General features: G+C 42.8%; 1 protein-coding gene across 1 annotated transcript; it reads right to left on the reverse strand.

Moving 5' to 3' along the window:
- Window positions 1–250: 250 nt before the first annotated feature.
- On the reverse strand, window positions 251–16,130 carry LOC109749722 (uncharacterized). The gene is made up of 18 exons (XM_020308680.4): window positions 15,898–16,130; window positions 13,507–13,690; window positions 12,943–13,078; window positions 12,625–12,776; window positions 12,261–12,344; window positions 12,130–12,192; window positions 11,356–11,493; window positions 11,073–11,282; window positions 10,684–10,797; window positions 9,170–9,219; window positions 7,844–8,006; window positions 7,637–7,759; window positions 3,783–3,911; window positions 3,601–3,699; window positions 2,169–2,258; window positions 1,989–2,073; window positions 1,253–1,383; window positions 251–706 (listed from the first exon to the last, which is right to left on the reverse strand). The coding sequence occupies exons 2-18, from the start codon at window positions 13,642–13,644 to the stop codon at window positions 542–544; spliced, it is 2,070 nt and encodes a 689-aa protein (XP_020164269.1). The 5' UTR covers window positions 13,645–13,690; window positions 15,898–16,130; the 3' UTR covers window positions 251–541.
- Window positions 16,131–23,621: the final 7,491 nt, after the last annotated feature.

The raw sequence follows: 23,621 nt of genomic DNA on the forward strand, positions 1-23,621 counted from the left end.
ACTATGCCCACGCCCTAGGGCCCCTGCATGATTAAATTAACAGATTTAGAGGACGGTTTGGATACAATACGAGACAGCCACATAAAACAAGCACCTGCAAATAAGACCGGCATCCACCTAGATATGTAATGGGAATGGAATAAATGGATGGAGAGATGCCACATGCAACACTTATTCTAGGATAACAAGAGGCACTCCCGAGCTCAATGCACCCTCCGGATTAGGACACTTTCGGCAATACTACAAGACAAGACTTGAACACGCTCCCTCTCTTGTTAAAAGACTAACTATTCTACACCCATGAAACTAAACCATAGGAGAGAATACAGAAACATGATACAAGATTTACAGGACTACTCTGCTGCGACAACTATATACAGGCGGTAGGCACACAACAAGTGCAAAGAATTAGCTGGCTGGCCGGCCATCAACATACGGCCCTAAACCTCTACTAATTACACAAGCTAATGGAACCAGCCGATGCCCAGCCCAGAGACAGACAGGGCAGCGGCGCTCTAGCACTATTCCAACAAGGCTAACACTACTGTGGCGGCATCTGCCCTCTCCGCCGATGTTGTGCCATCTTTGCATGGGCCATCCTTTCATCAGCCTTCTTCCTATCAGCATACATCGGGAGGGAGATTATCTCAGTGATCTCTTCTAGAAGCTTGTCTTCGGTTATATTGTCTGTGATGCTCCTCATTACCTGCAGATAACACAATGATGCTGTCAGAGGATTATAGTAATTCAAAATCTAGCAAGGTGATGATTTCTTTTTCATGGAAAAAGGAAACAGTTATAGCAAACAAAAGAGGAAATGAAAATTTGCCTAATTAAAAAAATTAAATCACAATAAAGCTAACAAAGCTGAGGAGATAAATCTGAAAGTGCATCTATTGCAGGCACAAAAATAACAAATTATTTCAGGGGCCAGATTCTATTTAGCCTCTATGTATAAATAAATATTGTAATTTTAGCACACATCAATGATTTCGAATGAAGAAGATATATCTTTTCGTATTAAAAGAACCATGATTATATCCAGATGCACAGTATGTACTCCCTCCGTTTCTAAATATAAGCCATTTTGGAGATTTCAATACGGACTACATACAGATGTATATAAAAATATTTTAGAGTGTAGATTCACTCATTTTGCTCCGTTTGTAGTCCGTATTGGAATCTCTAAAATGTCTTATATTTAGGAAAGGAGGGAGTAAATTCCAACACAGATAAGGGCTAGAGAATCAACCTTGCGATATGTGTTGATATCATTAGGAGTCGATTTATCGAATCTAACGCGCATGCAGACCCAACACTGCTGTTCCTTATTCCAAGAGCACTCAACAATCCTCCCAGAGATAGATGATGGATCTTCTCCATCTGCATAAGTTTCAGAAAACAAGCATAAATATGCAACCAATACACCTCATCAGCTAGACCAAGAATAGGGGAAACTAAAATTCCAGCATAACAGTAAGCAAGAAGAGCAAATATGCTCCTAGAATACAATGATTTAAGTCTGCAGGTCATTCAACTATAGATGTAGTGCTATACATAGCTGAAGAATAATATCCTCGGCAATTTTTAAATTCGTGGGAAAAAAATATTAGAGATTGGGAAGAATAATATCCTCGGCAATTTTTAAATTCGTGGGAAAAAATATTAGAGATTGGAGGCTCCCTACAAATTGGCTCCAAACCCATCAATGTGCAAATAAAGTGTTCTGGTAGACAAAGGTATAGTATAGATGCATAAACCTGGTCATGTTTAAGCTAGTCAGTCATTCCAAAAAAGCAGATGTAAGTCTTGGATATATATTTTGTGTTTGGAACTTACAAAAAGTGAATAAGACTACAATGATGTCCTAATAAGATAAATAAGTTCATATTCACAATTGCATGAGAAAATATACAAACTTGTTTATGAGAAACACGCTGTCAAGTGTGCAAAAATAAAATGACCATAAAAATTGCAGCACTACTTACTTGGAAATACCATCCGAGAACCATCCATGAGTTTCTTTTTGCCTCTCTCGTAAAGAAAAACGAGCTGGCGATTATCATTGCCAACCTGCACAATTAGGTATGACAAAATAAACCCCACCATATAAAAAAAACAACTAAACCATTTAAAGCAAAAATACTGGAAACAATTGCCACACAAACCTCAAACAAAAAGTCAACTGAATTCATTTCAGGGTATTTCCACTTAAGAAGACCTTCATGGGTGCGAGTTACATAAGGATCATCCCAGCCCTAATGAACAAGCACAAATAAAGGTGTGTTAGCCAAGACAAACAGATTGCACTTCTTGAAGCCTGAAATAAACTACTCCTAACCATGATAAGAATCGCCAATGATAGAAGTGTAGACACATTATTCATGTACGGTCAGAGGAAGCTCAAGAACACACATAAGTAGGAGCGTCATTACAAATATTCAAGTCTATAACTGTATCAATAAATACAGATAGTCAACATGCATTCCCCTAAAAAGGCCGGTGTTGTTTGTTCATCATGTGGATAAATTATTGCTAAAATGGACTACTCGAGCATGTGAAGAGCGTGTGTACTACAGCAACGGACCCACAGGAGAAACCGACAATGGGCTCCAAGGAAGAAAGCTCTGGCCCTCTTCCTCTTCCCCTCCCTCTCCATCTCTCTGTCTCATCTAAGGTCTTCCTGAAGCTATCTTCCCCTGCCTCTCCATCTGTCCCTCTTCCTCCACTCCCTCACTTAAGATCTTCTTGTAAGTCAATGCGTGATCTCATACTGCTCTCAAGCACAAAGAGACACTAAACACGGTGGTTACCCAGTGGTGCTAGCACACATCATGGCAGACTACGCACAAAACAGGAAACATCTCTAGGGAACTTTTTGGAAGAATAGCATATCTTGGGCAGAAGCGTAACAAGAGTAACACCAAAAACATGAACTCCTGGTGCAAGGTGAACTAAATGGCCAATGGAAACAAACAAAAGAAATTTGCACACAACAGCTCAACTGCTAAAATTAATTCATATTGCTACCACAAAGCTTTTACTCTGTAGATTGATTAGCACATTTTCTGCCTTCAAGTATCTCACAAGACTATTTGTGTTCCTGATGATTAATATAGTCAGCTGCAAACTGAAATAAACAGCTCAATAGACAGGTTTGCATCATAATGCTACGAGTCTATATTGTTCTCAAGAAGGCCACATGACTTCTATGTATACAACCAGGATCCACTACATGCTTGCAACTCAAACTGACATGTAAATTAAGGCAGTGCCACAACCAAATAATGAGTTGCAATGCAGAAAATAAAATGGGAGATTAAAATTGAAGCAATAGACTACAGTTCAAATACTTAGAAGTCCCGGTAGTTTCCAAAAATCAGGGAGACTAAAATGTTAACATTTTTCTCTTCTGCTTGTAGTAGAAAATCCAAGATTATGTTACAAATGTAGTTTCATGAGGTTTTATCAAAACAAATATAATCGTGTAGTTCACCATTATAGTTTGTTTTCTTCCTTAAGCATCTATGCATTGCATCAACTTGCACTGGAATTTCAGCTTTCAAGTTTCCAGTAGTCACCGAAAGAAGACAAACATACCTGAAATATCAGGCCATCAGCATCATGGCAAAGTGATGGGATAAACTCCTTCAGTACCCTTTTTGCTGTATGCAGAAGCCAGAAATCCTTTCTCCGGGCCTGGTAGAGCACCCAAACATAAGAAATGTACTTCAACTCATCAAAATGGAACATTAAAATGTAGCAGGTCCGAATCCAATTACCGAAAATAGCTCCATATCATATTTGTACATTGGATTGCTCTTAGAACCACTCTCAAACAGTTTTCTCTCGTTATGGCGTGGCCGGATTATTTCATCTTCAATTAATCTCCACCTCTCAGAGAAAGGCAACTGCATACAAAAATACTATGAAATTAAAACTATACTAAGGCCAAGAACTAATTGCACCGATAAGGTCTAACTGTAACAAAACCTACCACAAAAGTAAACTCATATTGGTAAGATGATATGATAGACATAGTAAATACAAACTTTGATATTTACTTTGACAAAGTATAGATCAATAAAATATGATGGCAAGTTGTAACACAAAGGAATACTGTGATTTACTTAGATAACTTCCATACACATGTGCAGCAACAAGAAATTTTGTAGTCGCTCAAAATGACAGAGGATGAACTCCGCCTATGTTGTCTCAACATAGCCGGTCCCAAGCCCGGGTAAAGGAGGAGGGTTGTGATAGGCTTGGCGAGCCAACGTAAAAACTCAGCCACTCTTATGGAGATGAAACCCAAAAGATTTTCGTTGGGGCGTAACCCTCTCAGCGACGCGCCACATCGGAACCCGGGTGTGGTGGAAAATGGGCAAGGGCCGGGCCGTCACCCCCCAAGTGGCGCGCCGTATCTTGATCCGGATACGGTGGCAAGTGAGCGAGGATCGGGTCGTCGCATCCTTAGTGGCGCGCTACATCGGCGCCCGGATGTAGTGGAAAATGAGCAAGGGTCTTCGCATTTGACTCGACGAGTGCGAAGAGTAAGGAAGCTAGCCGAGCCTAGGAGGATTCGCTTAGGTAGCTGGAACGTAGGGTCTCTGACAGGGAAGCTTCGGGAGCTAGTTGATGCAGCGGTGAGGAGAGGGGTTGATATCCTTTGCGTCCAAGAAACCAAATGGAGAGGACAGAAGGCGAAGGAGGTGGACGATAACGGCTTCAAGCTGTGGTACACGGGGACGGCTGCAAACAGAAATGGCGTAGGCATCTTGATCAACAAGAGCCTCAAGTATGGAGTGGTAGACGTCAAGAGACGTGGGGACCGGATTATCCTGGTCAAGCTGGTAGTTGAGGACTTGGTTCTCAATGTTATCAGCGCGTATGCCCCGCAAGTAGGCCACAATGAGAACACCAAGAGGGAGTTCTGGGAAGGCCTGGAAGACGTGGTTAGGAGTGTACCGATTGGTGAGAAGCTCTTCATAGGAGGAGACCTCAATGGCCACGTGGGTACATCTAACACAGGTTTTGAAGGGGCGCATGGGGGCTTTGGCATGGGCATCAGGAATCAAGGAGAAGATGTCTTAATCTTTGCTCTAGCCTACAACATGATTGTAGCTAACACCCTCTTTAGAAAGAGAGAATCACATCTGGTGACTTTTAGTAGTGGCCAACACTCTAGCCAGATTGATTTCATCCTCTCGAGAAGAGAAGATAGGCGTGCGTGCCTAGACTGTAAGGTGATACCTGGAGAGAGTGTTGTACCCCAGCATAAGCTAGTGGTTGCTGACTTCCGCTTTCGGATTCGTGTCCAGCGGGATAAGCATGCCAAAGTTGCTAGAACGAAGTGGTGGAAGCTCAAGGGGGAGGTAGCTCAGGTGTTCAAGGAGAGGGTCATTAAGGAGGGCCCTTGGGAGGAAGGAGGGGATGCGGACAATGTGTGGATGAAGATGGCGACTTGCATTCGTAAGGTGGCCTCGGAGGAGTTTGGAGTGTCCAGGGGAAGGAGAAGCGAAGATAAGGATACCTGGTGGTGGAATGATGATGTCCAGAAGGCGATTAAAGAGAAGAAAGATTGCTTCAGACGCCTATACCAGGATAGGAGTGCAGACAACATAGAGAAGTACAAGATGGCGAAGAAGGCCGCAAAGCGAGCTGTTGGTGAAGCAAGGGGTCGGGCATATGAGGACCTCTACCAACGGTTAGGCACGAAAGAAGGTGAAAGGGACATCTATAAGATGGCCAAGATCCGAGAGAGGAAGACGAGGGATATTGGCCAAGTCAAATGCATCAAGGACGGAGCAGGCCAACTCTTGGTGAAGGACGAGGAGATTAAGCATAGATGGCGGGAGTACTTCGACAAGCTGTTCAATGGGGAGAATGAGAGTTCTACCATTGAACTGGACGACTCCTTCGATGAGACCAGCATGCGTTTTGTGCGGTGAATCCAGGAGTCTGAGGTGAAGGAGGCTTTAAAAAGGATGAAAGGAGGCAAGGCGATGGGCCCTGATTGTATCCTCATTGAGGTGTGGAAAGGTCTCGGGGACATAGCGATAGTATGGCTAACCAAGCTTTTCAACCTCATTTTTCGGGCAAACAAGATGCCAGAAGAATGGAGACGAAGTATATTAGTACCAATCTTCAAGAACAAGGGGGATGTTCAGAGTTGTACTAATTACCGTGGAATTAAGCTGATGAGCCATACAATGAAGCTATGGGAGAGAGTCATTGAGCACCGCTTAAGAAGAATGACAAGCGTGACCAAAAATCAGTTTGGTTTCATGCCTGGGAGGTCGACCATGGAAGCCATTTTCTTGGTACGACAACTTACGGAGAGATATAGGGAGCAAAAGAAGGACTTGCATATGGTGTTCATTGACTTGGAGAAGGCCTATGATAAGATACCGCGGAATGTCATGTGGTGGGCCTTGGAGAAACACAAAGTCCCAGCAAAGTACATTACCCTCATCAAGGACATGTACGATAATGTTGTGACAAGTGTTCGAACAAGTGATGTCGACACCGATGACTTCCCGATTAAGATACGACTACATCAGGGGTCAGCTTTGAGCCCTTATCTTTTTGCATTGGTGATGGATGAGGTCACAAGGGATATACAAGGAGATATCCCATGGTGTATGCTCTTTGCAGATGATGTGGTGCTAGTTGACGATAGTCGGACGGGGGTAAATAGGAAGTTAGAGTTATGGAGACAAACCTTGAAATCAAAAGGGTTTAGGCTTAGTAGAACTAAAACCGAGTACATGATGTGCGGTTTCAGTACTACTAGGTGTGAGGAGGAGGAGGTTAGCCTTGATGGCCGGGTGGTACCTCGGAAGGACACCTTTCGGTATTTGGGGTCAATGTTGCAGGAGGATGGGGGTATTGATGAAGATGTGAACCATCGAATCAAAGCCGGATGGATGAAGTGGCGCCAAGCTTCTGGCATTCTCTGTGACAAGAGAGTGTCACAAAAGCTAAAAGGCAAGTTCTACAGGACGGCGGTTCGACCCGCAATGTTGTATGGCGCGGAGTGTTGGCCGACTAAAAGGCGACATGTTCAACAGTTAGGTGTGGCGGAGATGCGTATGTTGAGATGGATGTGCGGCCACACGAGGAAGGATCGAGTCCGGAATGATGATATACGAGATAGAGTTGGGGTAGCACCAATTGAGGAGAAGCTTGTCCAACATCGTCTGAGATGGTTTGGGCATATTCAGCGCAGGCCTCCAGAAGCTCTAGTGCATAGCGGACGGCTAAAGCGTGCGGAGAATGTCAAGAGAGGGCGGGGTAGACCGAATTTGACATGGGAGGAGTCCGTTAAGAGAGACCTGAAGGATTGGAGTATCACCAAAGAGCTAGCTATGGACAGGGGTGCGTGGAAGCTTGCTATCCATGTGCCAGAGCCATGAGTTGGTTGCGAGATCTTATGGGTTTCACCTCTAGCCTACCCCAACTTGTTTGGGACTAAAGGCTTTGTTGTTGTTGTTGTTGTTGCTCAAAATGACAGAGGATGGACCACAGCAGTTATCCAAGTAAAGCAGTAATAATAGACAAAGAGGCTGACTTCGAGGTAATAAATCAAAGGGTGCTCAATATTCCTTCAATGGAAGGAAACTATAATAGATACCTTTGTCTTGGACACTGAATCAAGTGCCATCAGATCATACGCCAAGTACCTCCTCTTCAATCCTGAATCAGGTACTGTATCTATAATCATTTCCCCGTCAATCAATGTCATATCATGTGGACCCTTCAATTGGCAAAGAAATAAGGTTAGATATGTAAACAGAAATGTACTACGATGGATTCTCCTGCATCAGGAGGAGAACATTACTTCATTCAGGTTCCTATGGGGAAAGCGCATCTGAACTCTTCTAAAGCAAAAATTCCGATCAATCAAGAAACAACCATCCCTCATTATAAGCATCATATATCGGGTTCCATCAGCTTTCCAAGTAGCATAATAGTATCGCTGTCTAAGTAGCTGCAGATTATCACTGCAATCAGCAAAAGAGAATGCATTAGAGAAAAGGCCACATAAGGGAGAAGGAGATAAACCAAAATCGATAATGGTCCATTCAGAACAATGGAATTTTGCAGAACCTTGCCTGTTCACCTACCATCTAAGTAACTATTGTTTTCTTAAAGCTAGCTGTTGCCACCACCCACTAAGTATTAGCTTGTAGGATCAGAACAAACCAACATCTTTTAATGTTAACACTAGGACAAGCTTCACGAACATTTACAGTGCCTTGCTTCATGAACACCTTAAGGTTAGCTGTTAAAACCAATCACTAATCTTAGTATTACTCGCAAAGATACACACCCAATGCACTTTTTGTCTTACGCAAAAAAATGCACTTTTTGTCAACTATACAAGTCATAAAAATATAACTCCTCCTGATTTAGAACTCCTTTTTTTAATTTCTTGAAACTTGGTGCAGTTTTAATGATATAAAACGGTATGGCAACCATTACACTTTATGACAAATATTTCATGTGGAGCAGCAAACAAGGTCAGTAGTCATAGCGTCATGACTAAGGAATAAGGAATGGATTGCGGTGAGATTCATCATAATTTCAAAAGAGAGGTTGCAAAGTTTAATTAGTATGGTGTAATTAAGGGATTAACTGTACAATTATGACATAATTTTCAGATATATCAACTTTTTTTGAGACATCAGATTAGATTGGGTCGCTAAGATGGTATGCATCGACACTAACTAGTACTCCCTCCGTTCTTTTTTATAAGACGTTTTGGACAGCTGACATTGAACTGTTTTGTGCTCTGTCTGAATTGCCTAACGTCTTATAAAAGTGAACAGAGGGAGTACTCCTGTATAAGTATAGCTAGATTTGACTTAACTGCGAACGAATCATCACTCTTTAATATATGAAAAGGGGGACAAGCTATATGAATTGATACATCGAAGAAAGTACTCCAATTTCAGAATGAGAACAGCATGCGTGTATCAGAGATTCTTAAAAAGGTAGGGTGCATAGTTTCACAAAACGAACGCGTGTATTTACTCAACAGGTGCTGATTTGCAATTTATGATAATGCCTTACAAGAGAAATTTAAGAGAGAAAAACATAAGATGGTAGAATAATTTATTTAATATTATAAACAATATATGCAGTAGGGTTTACCGTTGGTTACCTGTCAAGAGAGACTGGGTGTGATCCTGGAAATTGTGCATGCCCTCTCGCCTATAACCAAAGAAAGGATATAAGAAAGAAACTTCTTTTGAAGCTACACATACATAAAAATTGCAGAAACAAAATAATTTACAAAGATTGCAACATGGAAGTGTCGAATGGAAGTATCACATAAAATAATTAGTTATGAACAGGCAAAAGACACAGAAAACACACTATAATAGCATGTTCCACCCATGCCATATATATAGACATGCTAAACTGAGCCTGCGCGCATTATTTCTTAGCGTACGCTCTGTCCAGTTCGACCCAACCAGCCAGTACGCGTTAACTAGCCGGAGGGGGCGCGCGTCGGGAAAATTCCATCGTAACGATTTACGACCAATACTGGTCCACGCGCTTCGCTAGTCCCCTTCCTTCGTGAAAAAACAATTACTACATACTGATCCACGCATTACTACACAGCAGTAATACGGTTACCATGCGTCATGATGGAAGCATCTCTAATTCCTTCGTTGGTAAAATAATTTGTTTCATTACCATCCACTCCATCCTTTTTACTGCTAACAATTAGTGAGCATGTAGTAATTGGTTACTACATATTAGAATGAATTTACTAGGTTTACGAGGCCGAGGGATCGAACCATCTCATTGCTTGGTAAAGAATTCTCGTCCATTACCATCTCTTCTATCTATATTACTGCCAAAAACTAATGACCTTCGGATCGGGACGTCGTAGACGATGCATGGTAACCAAATTAAATCCATTACTTTTTCTTAGAAACAGTTTTACCCTCAAATATTTTAGCGGTGGAGAAGCCTACTCCCGGTGTGACCTGCCCACCTAATTAGACCAGAGCGCACGGGCCTCAAAATCAGCTATAGCGGGCTATTTGTACATGGGACCATTTAGCGGCACCCTAGTGAAAAGGCTATATAGCGGGCTATAGCGGAGCTATAGCCGGCTATTTAAAACATTGATATATATATAGATAGATAGATGCTATTCACACACTTTGAATGTTCATATTGAAAACGCGATAACCCATTTCAGGAGTCCAGTTTGACGACAGAAAAGCATATTATTTCACACAGCTTAGTAAAGTAGTTAATATGTAGGTGCACACCATGTTGAACCATCACATCATGTGAAATGAGCAAATACTTGCATAAATACTTCCCGTTAGATTTCATTCATAAGCTCTGCAGTACTTGACATACAGCAACACTGCATGCATGTACTCTCTGCTCACTTGAAAATTCGTAACATTTGAGCTATTCCCCCTCCATCCCGAAATATAAGGTGCGAGCATTTTCCCAGCAATTAGATGTCAACTTTATATCATGTATTAATCCACGTGTGGTTGGAATAATCGTTGGTTAAAGTTAAATTTGCATAACATGTGCACCTTCTATTCTGGGATGGGGAGAGTATTCTACAAATAGCAATACAGGTGTTTGATGTTATCCACACAAAAATGCTAGTTGAGCACAAATAAAAAAATGTGTACTTACAGGGGGAAGTTCAAGCAAACGATAGCATACGATCCGCAGAGCCTCTTGCTGATCAAAAGGTACAGCGTCTCCCAGCACATCATCATTAGTGATGACTTTCTCCTCTACATCATTCTGCAAGATACAAGAGGATGTTTCAAGAACAAAACAATAAATCAGTTATCAGACAAATAATGTTGCTTGAAAATGAACAAACATGATCCATGATATGGTTGACTCCATCTGTAATGTTCAAAAGTAAAATTCAAATACTCAAGTAGAAGGCGCCAAGAAATAGAAGTTACATAGCAGTTTGTATTCCAACAATTGAAAAAGGATCAACAGGTACAAGGAAGCAGCCTACAATTACTTGGAATAATTTTACCTAAATAAAAGGGGAAAATACATACATGTACTGGTGAAACATCACCGTTGTCATCATCGTCATCTGGCTTAGCTTCACCATTTAGATCAAGATCAGAAGGCCTCTTCCATTCTGGTGTTGAAGGGCATGTTACAATTATATTCTCAGGAACCTCGTGATAAAATGAATACAATGCTTCAATGTAGTCCCTCTTATATATACCAGGAGGTCGCCTTTGAGCAAAAATACGTATTGCCTAGGGGGAAAATTGATGTCAAGACAAATAGTAGAACTACATTGAAAAAACACTCAGTGCCTAGTTGCCCTACCTCAGCAACACAAGAGATGCGTGTACGCATGAGGTAATGAATAATCATGAAACCTGTACGATTATGACCATGGGTACAGTGAACTAGAATATACTTGGGAGTCTTGGTATGCTTTTGTCGTTCAAGATACATCATCACCTGAAAATAGCAAAATAATTGCATAAATAGCTTCTGATGAGCTTTTTATATAGATATATGGTCGTTAATTAATGACCTGCAAGCACATCAATTAACTCTACAGTAGAAAAAACTAACCACATGGAATGAAGAGTGCCTAACAAGAAAACAAGAAAGTCACCACAGCCACAAAAAAAGGTGAAGGTCCATATGCATGTTTATATCATCAAACTCGTGCCCCGGCGTATTGTTTTACAAAAAAAAAGAGGTGAGTTTGCAGGTACTATGCACCATACCAATGAACTGAAAAAACAAATCAATAAATATGATAAATGGAAAAGGGCTAGATACTCGAATGAGCAACGTGGTGTAAATTAGCACACGAAAAAACTGCTATGTGTTCACATAGCACACACCATGATAATTATCGACCAATCCACAAATAAGTGGCTTGTCACTCAAGCTAAGGTGCCATTGATAACTACATCGTGGTTTAAAGCATCATGTGAAAGATACAAAGTGGGAAACAATTGGGGTGAAAAGGAGATGCCAAATAAGATATCAAGAATTAAGCATCAGACTGAATAAATACACACCATCCAGAATAATATATACTGATAATGTAAATATCTGTATCAAAAATATTGTTGTTGTTACCTCATAGACAAATGTGTTAACAGATTCATTATCTGGTACAGCATCTCTTCCCTTGCAAGGAATCTAAAAATGGAAATGTTTAGGAAGGAGTACTTCAAAATAAAAGATGTGTTTAAGCTAAGCTCTCTCACCTTGATATGCTTAGTACCTTGCTTTGTCCACTCTGCTGGTGAGTAATATCGAGAAGTATTAGTCAGATCAATCACCAGCCCTATCTGAAAAAAGAAGAAAATTAATACAGAAGTAAAATTATCTATCGGTAACAAGTGGCTAACTAGGAATACATTCATACGGAAGGAAGGGGTGCCAATGGTATCAAAGTATACACCCTTGATACGAATAAGAGCTAGTTAAGTAAACTAAACATGTTGTAAGAGCACTTCAAATTGGCATTTTTTCTGTGTGAATAACCCATTTTGGATATAAATAGGTACAACATGCCCAGACATAACACATATGGTAAACACTAGAAATTATCAACCAAACAATACTTACTTCACGGCCAGCTTTTCTTTGCTTGTTTACTACTTGTTTGGAAGAATATCTTTTGCCAGGAGGAACTGATTCATTGAATGTTTCATCAAGAGGAACTTTGGAGGGTATGATTTTATCTATTGGCTCACCAAATGCAGGACAATCCAACCAACCTGAATCAAACCATGAAAATACAAATACTAAAAATCCATTTATTTTAAAAAAATACCATAAATAGAAATTGCCGAAGTGAAAGAGAGAATATAAGGTATAAAATATATATTTTATATTATCAACAATTAGAAGAGCTCGTTAGAAAACAATTTGACTTATTCATACCCTCAGGTGCCTCTTTAATCCGGCCTCTACCAACTTTGATTGGAGGTGCATAATCATTCCTTATCTCCTGAGGGTGTTGCACTGAGCCTTCATCCTGGTGCTCTCTCTTCAATTTCTCCCGCCTCTCTTCACGCTCCTAGTAACAACAGCAGAATTTGCATAAAAATGATAGAGCTAGCAACACCAAATAAAACCAGTTTGCATGCTTTCTGGTAAGAAAACAAAATGGGGTGGTTATTGTTTTTGTATGGTGCAAATTTAAGTGGAAAATGAAGTTACACATATGAACCAACTTTGCTGTAAAAACACGATCCCCACAAAAATGGATATTTCATTATGATCCTGATGCAGAGTACATCTACAATTTTTATCTTGAAAGCCGCAATGTACACATACATATCAAATTATCAATGATAACCATCTCTCTGTCAGTAATTTTCTTCAGCTAACAATGCTAACCTAGCACACATGTCTAATAAGACATAGTTTATTTTTCAATTATAACTTACACAATGAGCAATCCACAGCAAATGGAAAACTATAACCAGAATGAGTACTACATACCCTTCGCAATGTTGCAACAGCAGACTCAACATGTTCCTCCTCATGCGCATAATCAGCCTCACCAGGTGGTTCTTCATAAGGCTGCTCATCCTCTTCTTCAGGCAATGGTGATGCGTTCAAATCCATAGAGAATGTCATTCAACATCCACTACATATATCCTTCAGATCGAGTTGAGACATGCACCTAATAACAAACACATTACAGATTTTCGGAAGTCATTAGTTAATTAGGAATAGATACAGTAAAAGGCATTCAAATCACTAGTGGAAAGATAATCAACTTTGAGATATGACAGCCACAGCAAGCTAAAATAAGAAAACAAGAAAATAAAACGGGTAGTTCGGAACTACGTGCAAGCTGAAAGACTAAGGGAGAAGAAACAGTTTACTAGAGCTTCATTCACAGATAATGCATTCTTAGAAACACAATGAATCCTACGGAAGGGTTCCATTCTTAATTTCTTATAAAAAACACAGATACGAATACGCATCACATGGCTATTACCATAACGACTGCCTGGTCCCAGTAAATTTTAAGCTACTATATCTCCCACGTAAGACAGGTGATGTTTCTGTTTATAATTAACATGATGCATAAACAAAAACGGGAACCCCAGATACAGGAATACGACTATAGATAGTGCAGGATATGGAACATAATAAAATATTTGTCGCAACGCAAACCACTTAGAACATGCATAAAGCCACAAACATAGTTCATAAATTCTTCTTTTAGGAAAAAAAGATGAGGAGATAGTTCTCGTTCGAGCATTAAACATTTTTCCTGCCACAACAACAATTAACCTAGTTGTAACATAAATATAGGATTCAATTATTACAATATGAAACGTTGATCTTCTTTCTGGATTATTAGTTCATTTGGTATTTTCCCTTGCTTATTTGAATGCTTAATGTTTTCCAAATTTGAATATCATTTATTTTTTCTTAAAATTTGAATGGTGACAAATATTTCATGGCCCATTCATCACTCTCACCTACCCTTAGACAGCCTGGGCCAAAGCCCATCTCTCGTACTTCTCTCCCTCCTCCCCTTATCCTCTTCCCATTGGCTGATGGGCCAAATGTCTCCCTTAAGTCTAACCTCTCTCATAAGAGAATTCTGATTTACGGAGCTCAGAAATGCTGACAATCTTAAAGTCAGTCAAAAATCCTAACCAGAACTCCACCATCTCATTTTGTAAGGCATGAAATTTTTTCTAATCTTTCCCATATTGTTTGACAGGATTTGCCTCTGGTACTCAGTGTGGGTGTTTTCTTTCCTTTTTACCCCTGACGTACCAAGTGACTTATCGCTAATGTTCTAATTTCCAATCACTAATCATAGGAGCGCTAGAGGAGCCTGCATGCTGAAGAGCCAGATCCCAGAGGGCCACAAACCGCATGCAAGAGGCGTGCAGTGAGGCTAGCAATTCAGTTATTGGCAGAGGATGTGATCACCCAATTATTAAGGAAATTAGTGATGGCACAATGGTTCAGCGAGCGAGGGGTTGGTAGGTTTTTATATGGCGTTAATTACTGTGCAGAAGGGGATAACGGCTAATAAAAAGAGACAGGAGTACCATTGAATGAATGCCATTGACTACTTATTAGCTCAGAGTCTCCGCAGAAAATAGAGGAAACAAACTATTAAAGGCTACTAGTCGTTAGGAGTGAAGATGAATTAATCATTTCTGCCAGAAAAAAAACGAAATAACTATCAGGTTAGCATTGCATCACACATTTAAGAAGCAGAATGAATCCAATACCATGTTTTCGGATGTGAAACCCCACATTACTAAGAAAATATCCATCAGGATATGTATAGAAGGGACTTGTAATGCATGCACGAACAAGCAATATGCATAGACAAGAAAAGAAGACGATCCAAGTCAAATCAGAGCATGCTGATACTCGCAGCAGTATAACGGCAAGAGTGCATATCAGCGAATTACTCCGACCCCTCTCACATCTTCTACCACGCAATCCATCAAATTGAAACAACCATCAAATCAAACACCCAACAATCGAGTGTTTTTCGACGCCATTGCTTCTTCGAGGCAATATTATGTTCTCGAATTGGGAAGCTAACTGGGGCTCATGGCTACAGGTGGCGAACACGCATGGAAAAACACAAGAACAAAACCACACCGTTCCGAACCCACCATCCAGGCCCCACGCCCTCCCCGTGCGAGGCGGCAGCGAGTGCACGGCCAGCCTGTAGGGTTCGCGACTCGGGAGGCCTGGCCGAATCAGCAAATTGCCCACGCCCCGAACACGGAACCGCACCAGCGCCACACCGCCAGCTAACAACCGCACCACAAGCTAACCATGGAGGCGCGCCGCGTCGAGCGAACGCTGACCCAGGAGAGGAGAGAAATGGGCTAAGCGTACCTCACGCGCGACGGCTGAGGCGGGGGACGAGACGCCGAGCGTCCCGCCGGGCAGAGCAGCGGAGGGCGGTGCCCGCACCGGCGAGCACCGCGGGGGCGGAGGAGAAGGGGGATTGGGGGAAGGGTTTAGGGGGCAAAGGATCTGCGGGTTAGGGTTTGGGAGCCACCATGCGAAGAGGGCCCCAAACCGGTTCGAACCGAGTCGAGAGGAAGGGGAACGCGGAAGTGAGTTGCGGCCGAGGTGGGGCGTGGGGGTGACCTTTATGAGCGTGAGCTCGGCGTACCACGTGCTCACGTGCACGCGGCCATCCGGGCGCTGCCACCCGGGCGCTTTGCACTGGTAGAGCCGTGTGGCGCACGGCGGGCTCACGAGCGGTGTACAGCCAAGCCGCTGAATTCAAGCACTCACATCATCTACCCCGGCGGCCTTATAAAATCGGGTCTCAAACAAGCACGGACGGTCACCTGTTAAAAATCTGATCCATCCGTACGCCTCAAACTGACGTATCGGCACCCCTCATATCTATTATAAATGTAGGGCGGATATGAGGCGGCCGAGCGTGATCGGTCGCGTCGTGCTGACAGTCCGGTCCAACACGTAAGCGCTCGGTAACCCAATGGTCCGGTGGGGGTGTGAAAGTCGCGGCGCCGCTTCGGCTCGCCGCCAGAGGGCCAGGGTCCGGCTATTTAATCCGGACGACATGTCTGAGCCCTAGCCACATCTGCTCACTCCCTCTCCACGCCGCCAGCCCGATCTCATCCATCAACTTCTCCCCGCCCTCCACATTCACTTCCGCTCTCCCTCTCGCCGCCCATCTCCATTATGGCCCAGCAGAAGATGACGGCCTACGCTATGCTTACGCCCGAGCGGTGTGTCCAACTGCTCGGGGAGATCCGGGCTAGGCGCACCGCCCCGCTGGCAGCGGGCCTGTCTCCAGATTCGTCAGAGATGGAGGAGCAGCAGGAGGAGGAGGAGCCGAAACCGGAGCAGCAGCCGGAGCCCATGGAGGAGGAGGAGCCGATGTCGGTTGCTGGCTTCGTCATGGCGAAGTACGAGGTCGCCCAGGCGACGGAAATGTATAGCAGACCGCCATCTTGGAGTCCAACCTGAATGAGGCCTATGTCGAGGCGAATCGATGGTTCATCCGGCAAGAATGGGCGGTGACCAACGCGCCTTTTGCCGAACTGGAGGTTGAGGAGGAGGCGGGTGCCGACACGGAGGAGCTGGAGGAGCCGGAGTTGCCGCTGCTGCCCATGTACCAGTTGATCTATGTAGTACGTAGATGTTTCTTTTGCATTCTTTGTATGGTTTAAATGATTAAAGTACGAGGTGTTAGATGTAGATAGGCAAATTTGAGGGCTGCTTGGATGCTGCTCGTGGACGCACCCGGGTGATGGTGTTCTGGATAGGGGTCCTAACCACGTCGGGCCCCAATCATGGGTTGGGCCGAGGACCCCTAGACAACCTACAAGTGAGTCGTGTTTGTCATCTCCACGACATACTCAAGATGAAATCCTTTGAAGACTTGGCGCATACTCCAGGACACTTTTGAATCATCGGCATTTTTATCCCTTGATGTAACTGACCTGCGGGTAAACAAATTACTGTTGGCAGTTGATAGAAGATCGAATAATTATGACGATATCCAAGGCAATGATCAATATATAGGCATCACGTCCAAGATTAGTAGACCGACTCCTGCCAGCATCTGCTACTATTACTCCACACATCGACCGCTATCCGACATGCATCTAGTGTATTAAGTTCATGGAGAAACGGAGTGATGCAATAAGAACGATGGCATGATGTAGACCAGATATATTCATGTAGGAATAGCCCCCATCTTGTTATCCTTAATAGCAACGATACATGCGTGTCTTGCTGACCCTTCTGTCACTGGGAAAGAACACTGCACGATCGAACTCATCACAAAGCACCTCTTCCCATGACAAGAAAAATCGATCTAGTTGGCCTAACTAAACCAAAGATTCGAAAAAGAAATACGACGCTATAAATAATCATGCATATAAGAGATCAAAAGAAGACTCAAATAATATTCATAGATATAGATCTGATCATAAACTCAAAGTTCATCGGATCCCAACAAACACACCGCAAAAAAAAGAGTTACATCAAATAGATCTTCAAGAGACCATTGTATTGAGAATCAAAAGAGAGAGAGGAAGCCATCTAGCTACTGCCTACGGACCCGTAGGTCTATGATGAACTACTCACGCGTCATCGGAGAGGCGCCAATGAGGATGATGAACCACTCCACGATGGTGTCTAGATTGGATCTCGTGGTTCTGGAACTTGCGGCGGCTGGAATTGTGTTTCGTCGACTCCCCTAGGATTTTTGGAATATTTGGGATTTATAGGGCGAAGAGGCGGTGCGGGAGGTCACCGAGGGGGGGGGCACAACTGTTGGGGAACGTAGTAATCCAAAAAAATTCCTACGATCACGCAAGATCTATCTAGGAGAAGCATAGCAACTAGACGGGAGAGTGTGTCCACGTACCCTCGTAGACCGAAAGAGGAAGCGTTATGTTAACGCGGTTGATGCAGTCGAACGTTTTCACGATCCAACCGATCCAAGTACCGAACGTACGGCACCTCCGTGTTCAGCACATGTTCAGCTCGATGACGTCCCTCGAGCTCTTGATCCAGTAGAGGGTCGAGGGAGAGTTCCGTCAGCACGACGGCGTGGCGACGGTATTGGTGATGTGATCCGCGCAGGGCTTCGCCTAAGCACTACGACGCTATGACCGGAGGAGTAAACTGTGGAGGGGGGCACCACACACGGCTAAGAGAATATCTGATGTGTCTTTGGGGTGCCCCCCGCCACCGTGTATAAGGGAGGGGAGGAGGAGGCCGGCGGCCTAGAGGGGGCGCGCCAAGGGGGAGTCCAACTAGGATTCCCAATCCTAGTTGGAATCCCTTTCCTATTCCAAGAGGGGGAAAGAGGGAAGGAGAGGAAAGAGGGGGCCGCGCCCCCTCCCCCTAGTCCAATTCGGACTCCCTTGGGGGGGTGCCACCCTGCGGGCTGCCCTCTCCTACTCCCTTATGGCCCATTAAGGCCCATAACTTTATCAAGGTATGTGCTTTGTGAAAGTCCAATTAAGCGTCTTGATCAATCTCTATAGATCTTGATACCCAATATATAAGCAGCTTCACCGAGGTCTTTCATTGAAAAATTCTTATTCAAGTATCCTTTTATGCTATCCAGAAATTCTATATTATTTCCAATCAACAATATGTCATCCACATATAATATTAGAAATTCTACAGAGCTCCCACTCACTTTCTTGTAAATACAGGCTTCTCCAAAAGTATGTATAAAACCATATGCTTTGATCATGATAACCCACAAGTATAGGGGATCACAACAGTTTTCGAGGGTAGAGTATTCAACCCAAATTTATAGATTCGACACAAGGGGAGCCAAAGAATAATTGAAGGCATTAGCAGCTGAGTTGTCAATTCAACCACACCTGGAGATTAATTATCTGCAGCAAAGTGATCAGTAGCAAAGTAGTTTGGTAGTTTTGATAGTAGTGACAGTAGCAATAGTAACAGTAACAGTGATAGCAGTAATTTTGTAGCAAGTGTAACAGTGATGATGGTAGTAGTAACTTAGCAGAAACAATATGGAAAAGTTTGTAGGCATTGGACCGGTGACTTGTTGGATGATATTCATCATGTGACAGTTATAACCTATGGCGATTCGGCACTAGCTCCAGTTCATCGATATAATGTAGGCATGTATTCCGTAAATAGTCATATGTGCTTTATTAAAAGATCTTGCATGACATCTTTTGTCCTACCCTCCTGTGGCAGCGGGGTCCATATTGGAAACTAAGGGATATTAAGGCCTCCTTTTAATAGATAACCGGAACAAAGCATTAACACATAGTGAATACATGAACTCCTCAAACTACGGTCATCACCGGGAGTGGGCCCGGTTGTTGTCACTCCTGGGTTGCCGGATCATAACACGTACTAGGTGACTATAACTTGCAAGATCGTATCTAAACATGGATATAATGATGATAACATAAACGGTTCAGATCTGAGTTCATGGCACCCGGGCCCCAAGTGACAAGCATTAAGCATATCAAAGCCATAGCAACATCAATCTAAGAACATAGTGGATACTAGGGATCAAGCCCTAACAAAACTAACTCGATTACATGACGAATCTCATCCAACTCCTCACCGACCAGCGAGCCTACGAAGGAATTACTCACTCCCGGTGGGGAGCATCATGGAATTGGTGATGGAGAGGGGTTGGTGATGACGAAGAACGAAGATCCCCCTCTCCGGAGCCCCAAACGGACTCCAGATCTGCCCTCCCGAGGAAGAACAGGGCTTGGCGGCGGCTCCGTCTCGTGGATCATGATAATTCTTCCTCCCTGATTTTTTTCTCCGAAAATAGGATTTTATAGCGTTGGTTTCAGGGTCAGCGGGGCCATCAGGTGGGGACAACCCACCTGGGCGCGCCAGGAGAGGGGGCGCGCCCTGGTGGGTTGTGCCCACCCCAGGTGCCCGTCTCTGTCAGGTCTTGGCTCCAGAAATTCTCTTTTATTGTATAAAAATTCCTTGCAAAGTTTTGTTCCATTCCGAGAACTTTTATTTCTGCACAAAACAACACCATGGTAGTTCTGCTGAAAACAGCGTCAGTCCGGGGTTAGTTTCATTCAAATCATGCAAATTAGAGTCTGAAACAAGAGGAAAAGCGTTATGAAAAGTAGATACGTTGGAGGCGTATCAACTCCCCAAGCTTAAACCTTTGCTTGTCCTCAAGCAATTCAGTTGGTAAACTGAAAGCGAAAAAAAAATTACGAACTCTTTTGCTCTTGTTTGCATAAATAAGCTTAAACATCACCCAGGTTTTCAGCCAACATTATAACTAACCATGTCGTCAATAACTCTTAAAGATTATAATGGCTCATATCAATGACATAATCAGCTAGCGAGCAATAATAAGATATCTCAAATGGCAACACGTTGTCAAAACAACCATGATATAATATGACAATAGTGGTATTTCGCTAGCCCTTTCTGAGACCGCAAAACATAAATGCAGAGCACCTCCAAAGTTCAAGCAGCAACTAAACATTGTAATTCATGGTAGAAAAGATCAAGTCATGATGCACCCAACATTAGCTACACAATGCATAAATCTTGACAGTTGTGCTACCTCAGTTTCTGGCGCTTGTTTTAGAAGGTGGTGACACAACATAAAAGCAAATAGATAGTCCCTTCGCAGAGGGAAGTAGTGATTTGCAGAGGTGCCAAAGCTCAATTTTTAAAACAGAGGTAAATGATATTTTGAGACATGCACCCTTCTCATTTACTTCACGACCATCAGTTATCAATATCTCCCATGCTAAACAAGCTAGTGGCGGTTCCCAAGCGATAAAAAGTAAAGGTTTTGACTCCATTGGGAGTTTACGTTTGATTATTCGAGCGATTAACTCTTTTTGTATTTTGCAGTTTGGGACTGGGCATCCCTATTACCGCCCTTTTCTCGTGCGATGGCGAGTGAATAAACACTCGACCTGAGAATAACCCGCTTAGCATGGAAGATACCGACTACCTCCTGTCGTTCCATGAACGATCCAGGCACACAAAACGGATATTTTTAGAAGTTTTTAGAGGTGGCACACGCAAATTTACTTAGGACGACATGGTAATACCGCATATAGGTAGGTATGGTGGACTCATCTGGAATAACTTTTGGGTTCAAGGTTTTTGATGTACAAGCAGAATTCTCACTTAGTACAGGCGAAGGCTAGCAATTAGATTGAGAAGCGGCCAGCTAGAGAGCAACAACGATCATAACCATGCATTATGCATAAGTAACATTGGACACTAGCATGAGTAGGATATGAACACCATGAACATAAATATCATAGAGGCTATGTTGGTTTTGATTCAACTACATGCATGAACATGTGCCAATTCAAGCCACTCGAACATTCAGAGGAGGATACCATATCATCATACTACATCACAATCATTTTAACGCAATGTTGATATACAAGGTAAATCATTATCAACTCCCACCTACTTATGCATGGCATGAGAAACTATAATATCTAATTGTCATTGCAAACATGTTTAATCATAATGGGTTGAATCATGGATACTAGGTTAAACATATTTACACAGACAGAACAAGTCGAGTTCATACCAGTTTCTCTCTGCCACGGCCAGTTCACCGAATTTCGTCATTATTGCCTTTCACTTGCACGACCGAATGATAAGAAAATAATAATAGTGCAAGAGTGTCGTGGACTAAGCTGGAATCTGCAAACAGTTTATTCAACAGGAGAAGACAAGGTAAAATGTGCTCTATATTAGTTCAACAATTATTCATATGAGAGCCACTCAACATTTTCATCGTGGTCTTCTCCTTGGTACAACTCGAATAAAAAGAAAAGAAATTCAGAGAAACACACTGAAATATTTTTGGAGTTTTTGGTTTTCTTGAACAAGCAAATAAAAGGAGAAAGCAAAAACGAGAAAAACTATTTATACGGGAAAGCTCCCAACAAGCAAAAGAAGAACAAGGAAATCTTTTTGGGTTTTCTTTTTAATATTACTAATAAGCATGCATAGAAAGTAAGTTGACTACAACTAATTTCTTTTGTTTTTCTAAAGTTTTCCAAACACACAAGAAGAAAGCAAGAAAATAAATCTAAGCATGGATGATACAATGAAAAAGTGTGGACACCGACAAATGGAATAAGTGAACATGAATGTAAAGTCGGTGGAAACACGTACTGCCCCAAGCTTAGGCTTTTGGCCTAACTTGGTAGTCGATCAGTAGCCTGGAGGGTAGTAGGGGTGCTGAGGAGCAGGCATCCACTCGTCCCACTGCTGAGGCTCCTCCTGTCCCGCTTTCCGCAGCAGCCTGAGCGTTCCGGTAGGCGATGATATCCTCAGGCATAATCCTATATCTGCCCTGGCAGCAGAATCAAACAAAGCAGGTGTAGGCAAGGGAATAATATCACGAGTTTTAACGCTAAAGACCAGGTTATAAGGAATGGGGATGTTAGGATAATCTCGTGCAAGAAAATGATGGTGTTCCATTTCTGCCTGGTCTAGGTAAACCTTGGTCAGAGGGTAATCATGAGGGCGTATCTCAACCTCGAAGTGAGCCGCCAAACGAGTAGAAAAAATCCCACCGTGTATTTCACCCTGGGATTTATTAAGATGGAGGCGACGAGCTACAATAGCTCCCAAGCTATGAGTGTTGTCGCCCTCTAGTGCTCGGCGTAAAACAACAAAGTCTGGTGCGCTGAGCGCACCTACTTTCTTTCTAGCAAGCAAGCACTTAGCAACAAATAAGGAAAAATAATGTATGGCAGGAAAGTGTATGCTAGCAGCCGTGGTGGCTGACACCCCTCTCTCATCTCCCACTGTCAAAGTGCGATAAAAGTCCTCAAACCCAGCCGGCCTAGGCTCGGCTAAGCTCCCATCAGAAGGGATGAAGCATATATCACAAAATTCAGTAAGTGGTATCTGATGGTTTTCAGCATATAAGTCGAAGCTCACTTCAGGAGGATTATTTCTAGGCAGGAAAGTAAAACTTTGAACAAATATATTTGTGAGGATTTGGTGCTGGTCACACTCAGCTGCAATGAAGTCGGTGAGGCCGGCATTTGCAACATATTGCATGAACTCCTGAAGGATTCCAGCCTCTTCTAGGAATGGGG

This window comes from Aegilops tauschii, chromosome 4, assembly GCF_002575655.3.
Source record: "Aegilops tauschii subsp. strangulata cultivar AL8/78 chromosome 4, Aet v6.0, whole genome shotgun sequence".
Classification (NCBI taxonomy): domain Eukaryota; kingdom Viridiplantae; phylum Streptophyta; class Magnoliopsida; order Poales; family Poaceae; genus Aegilops; species Aegilops tauschii.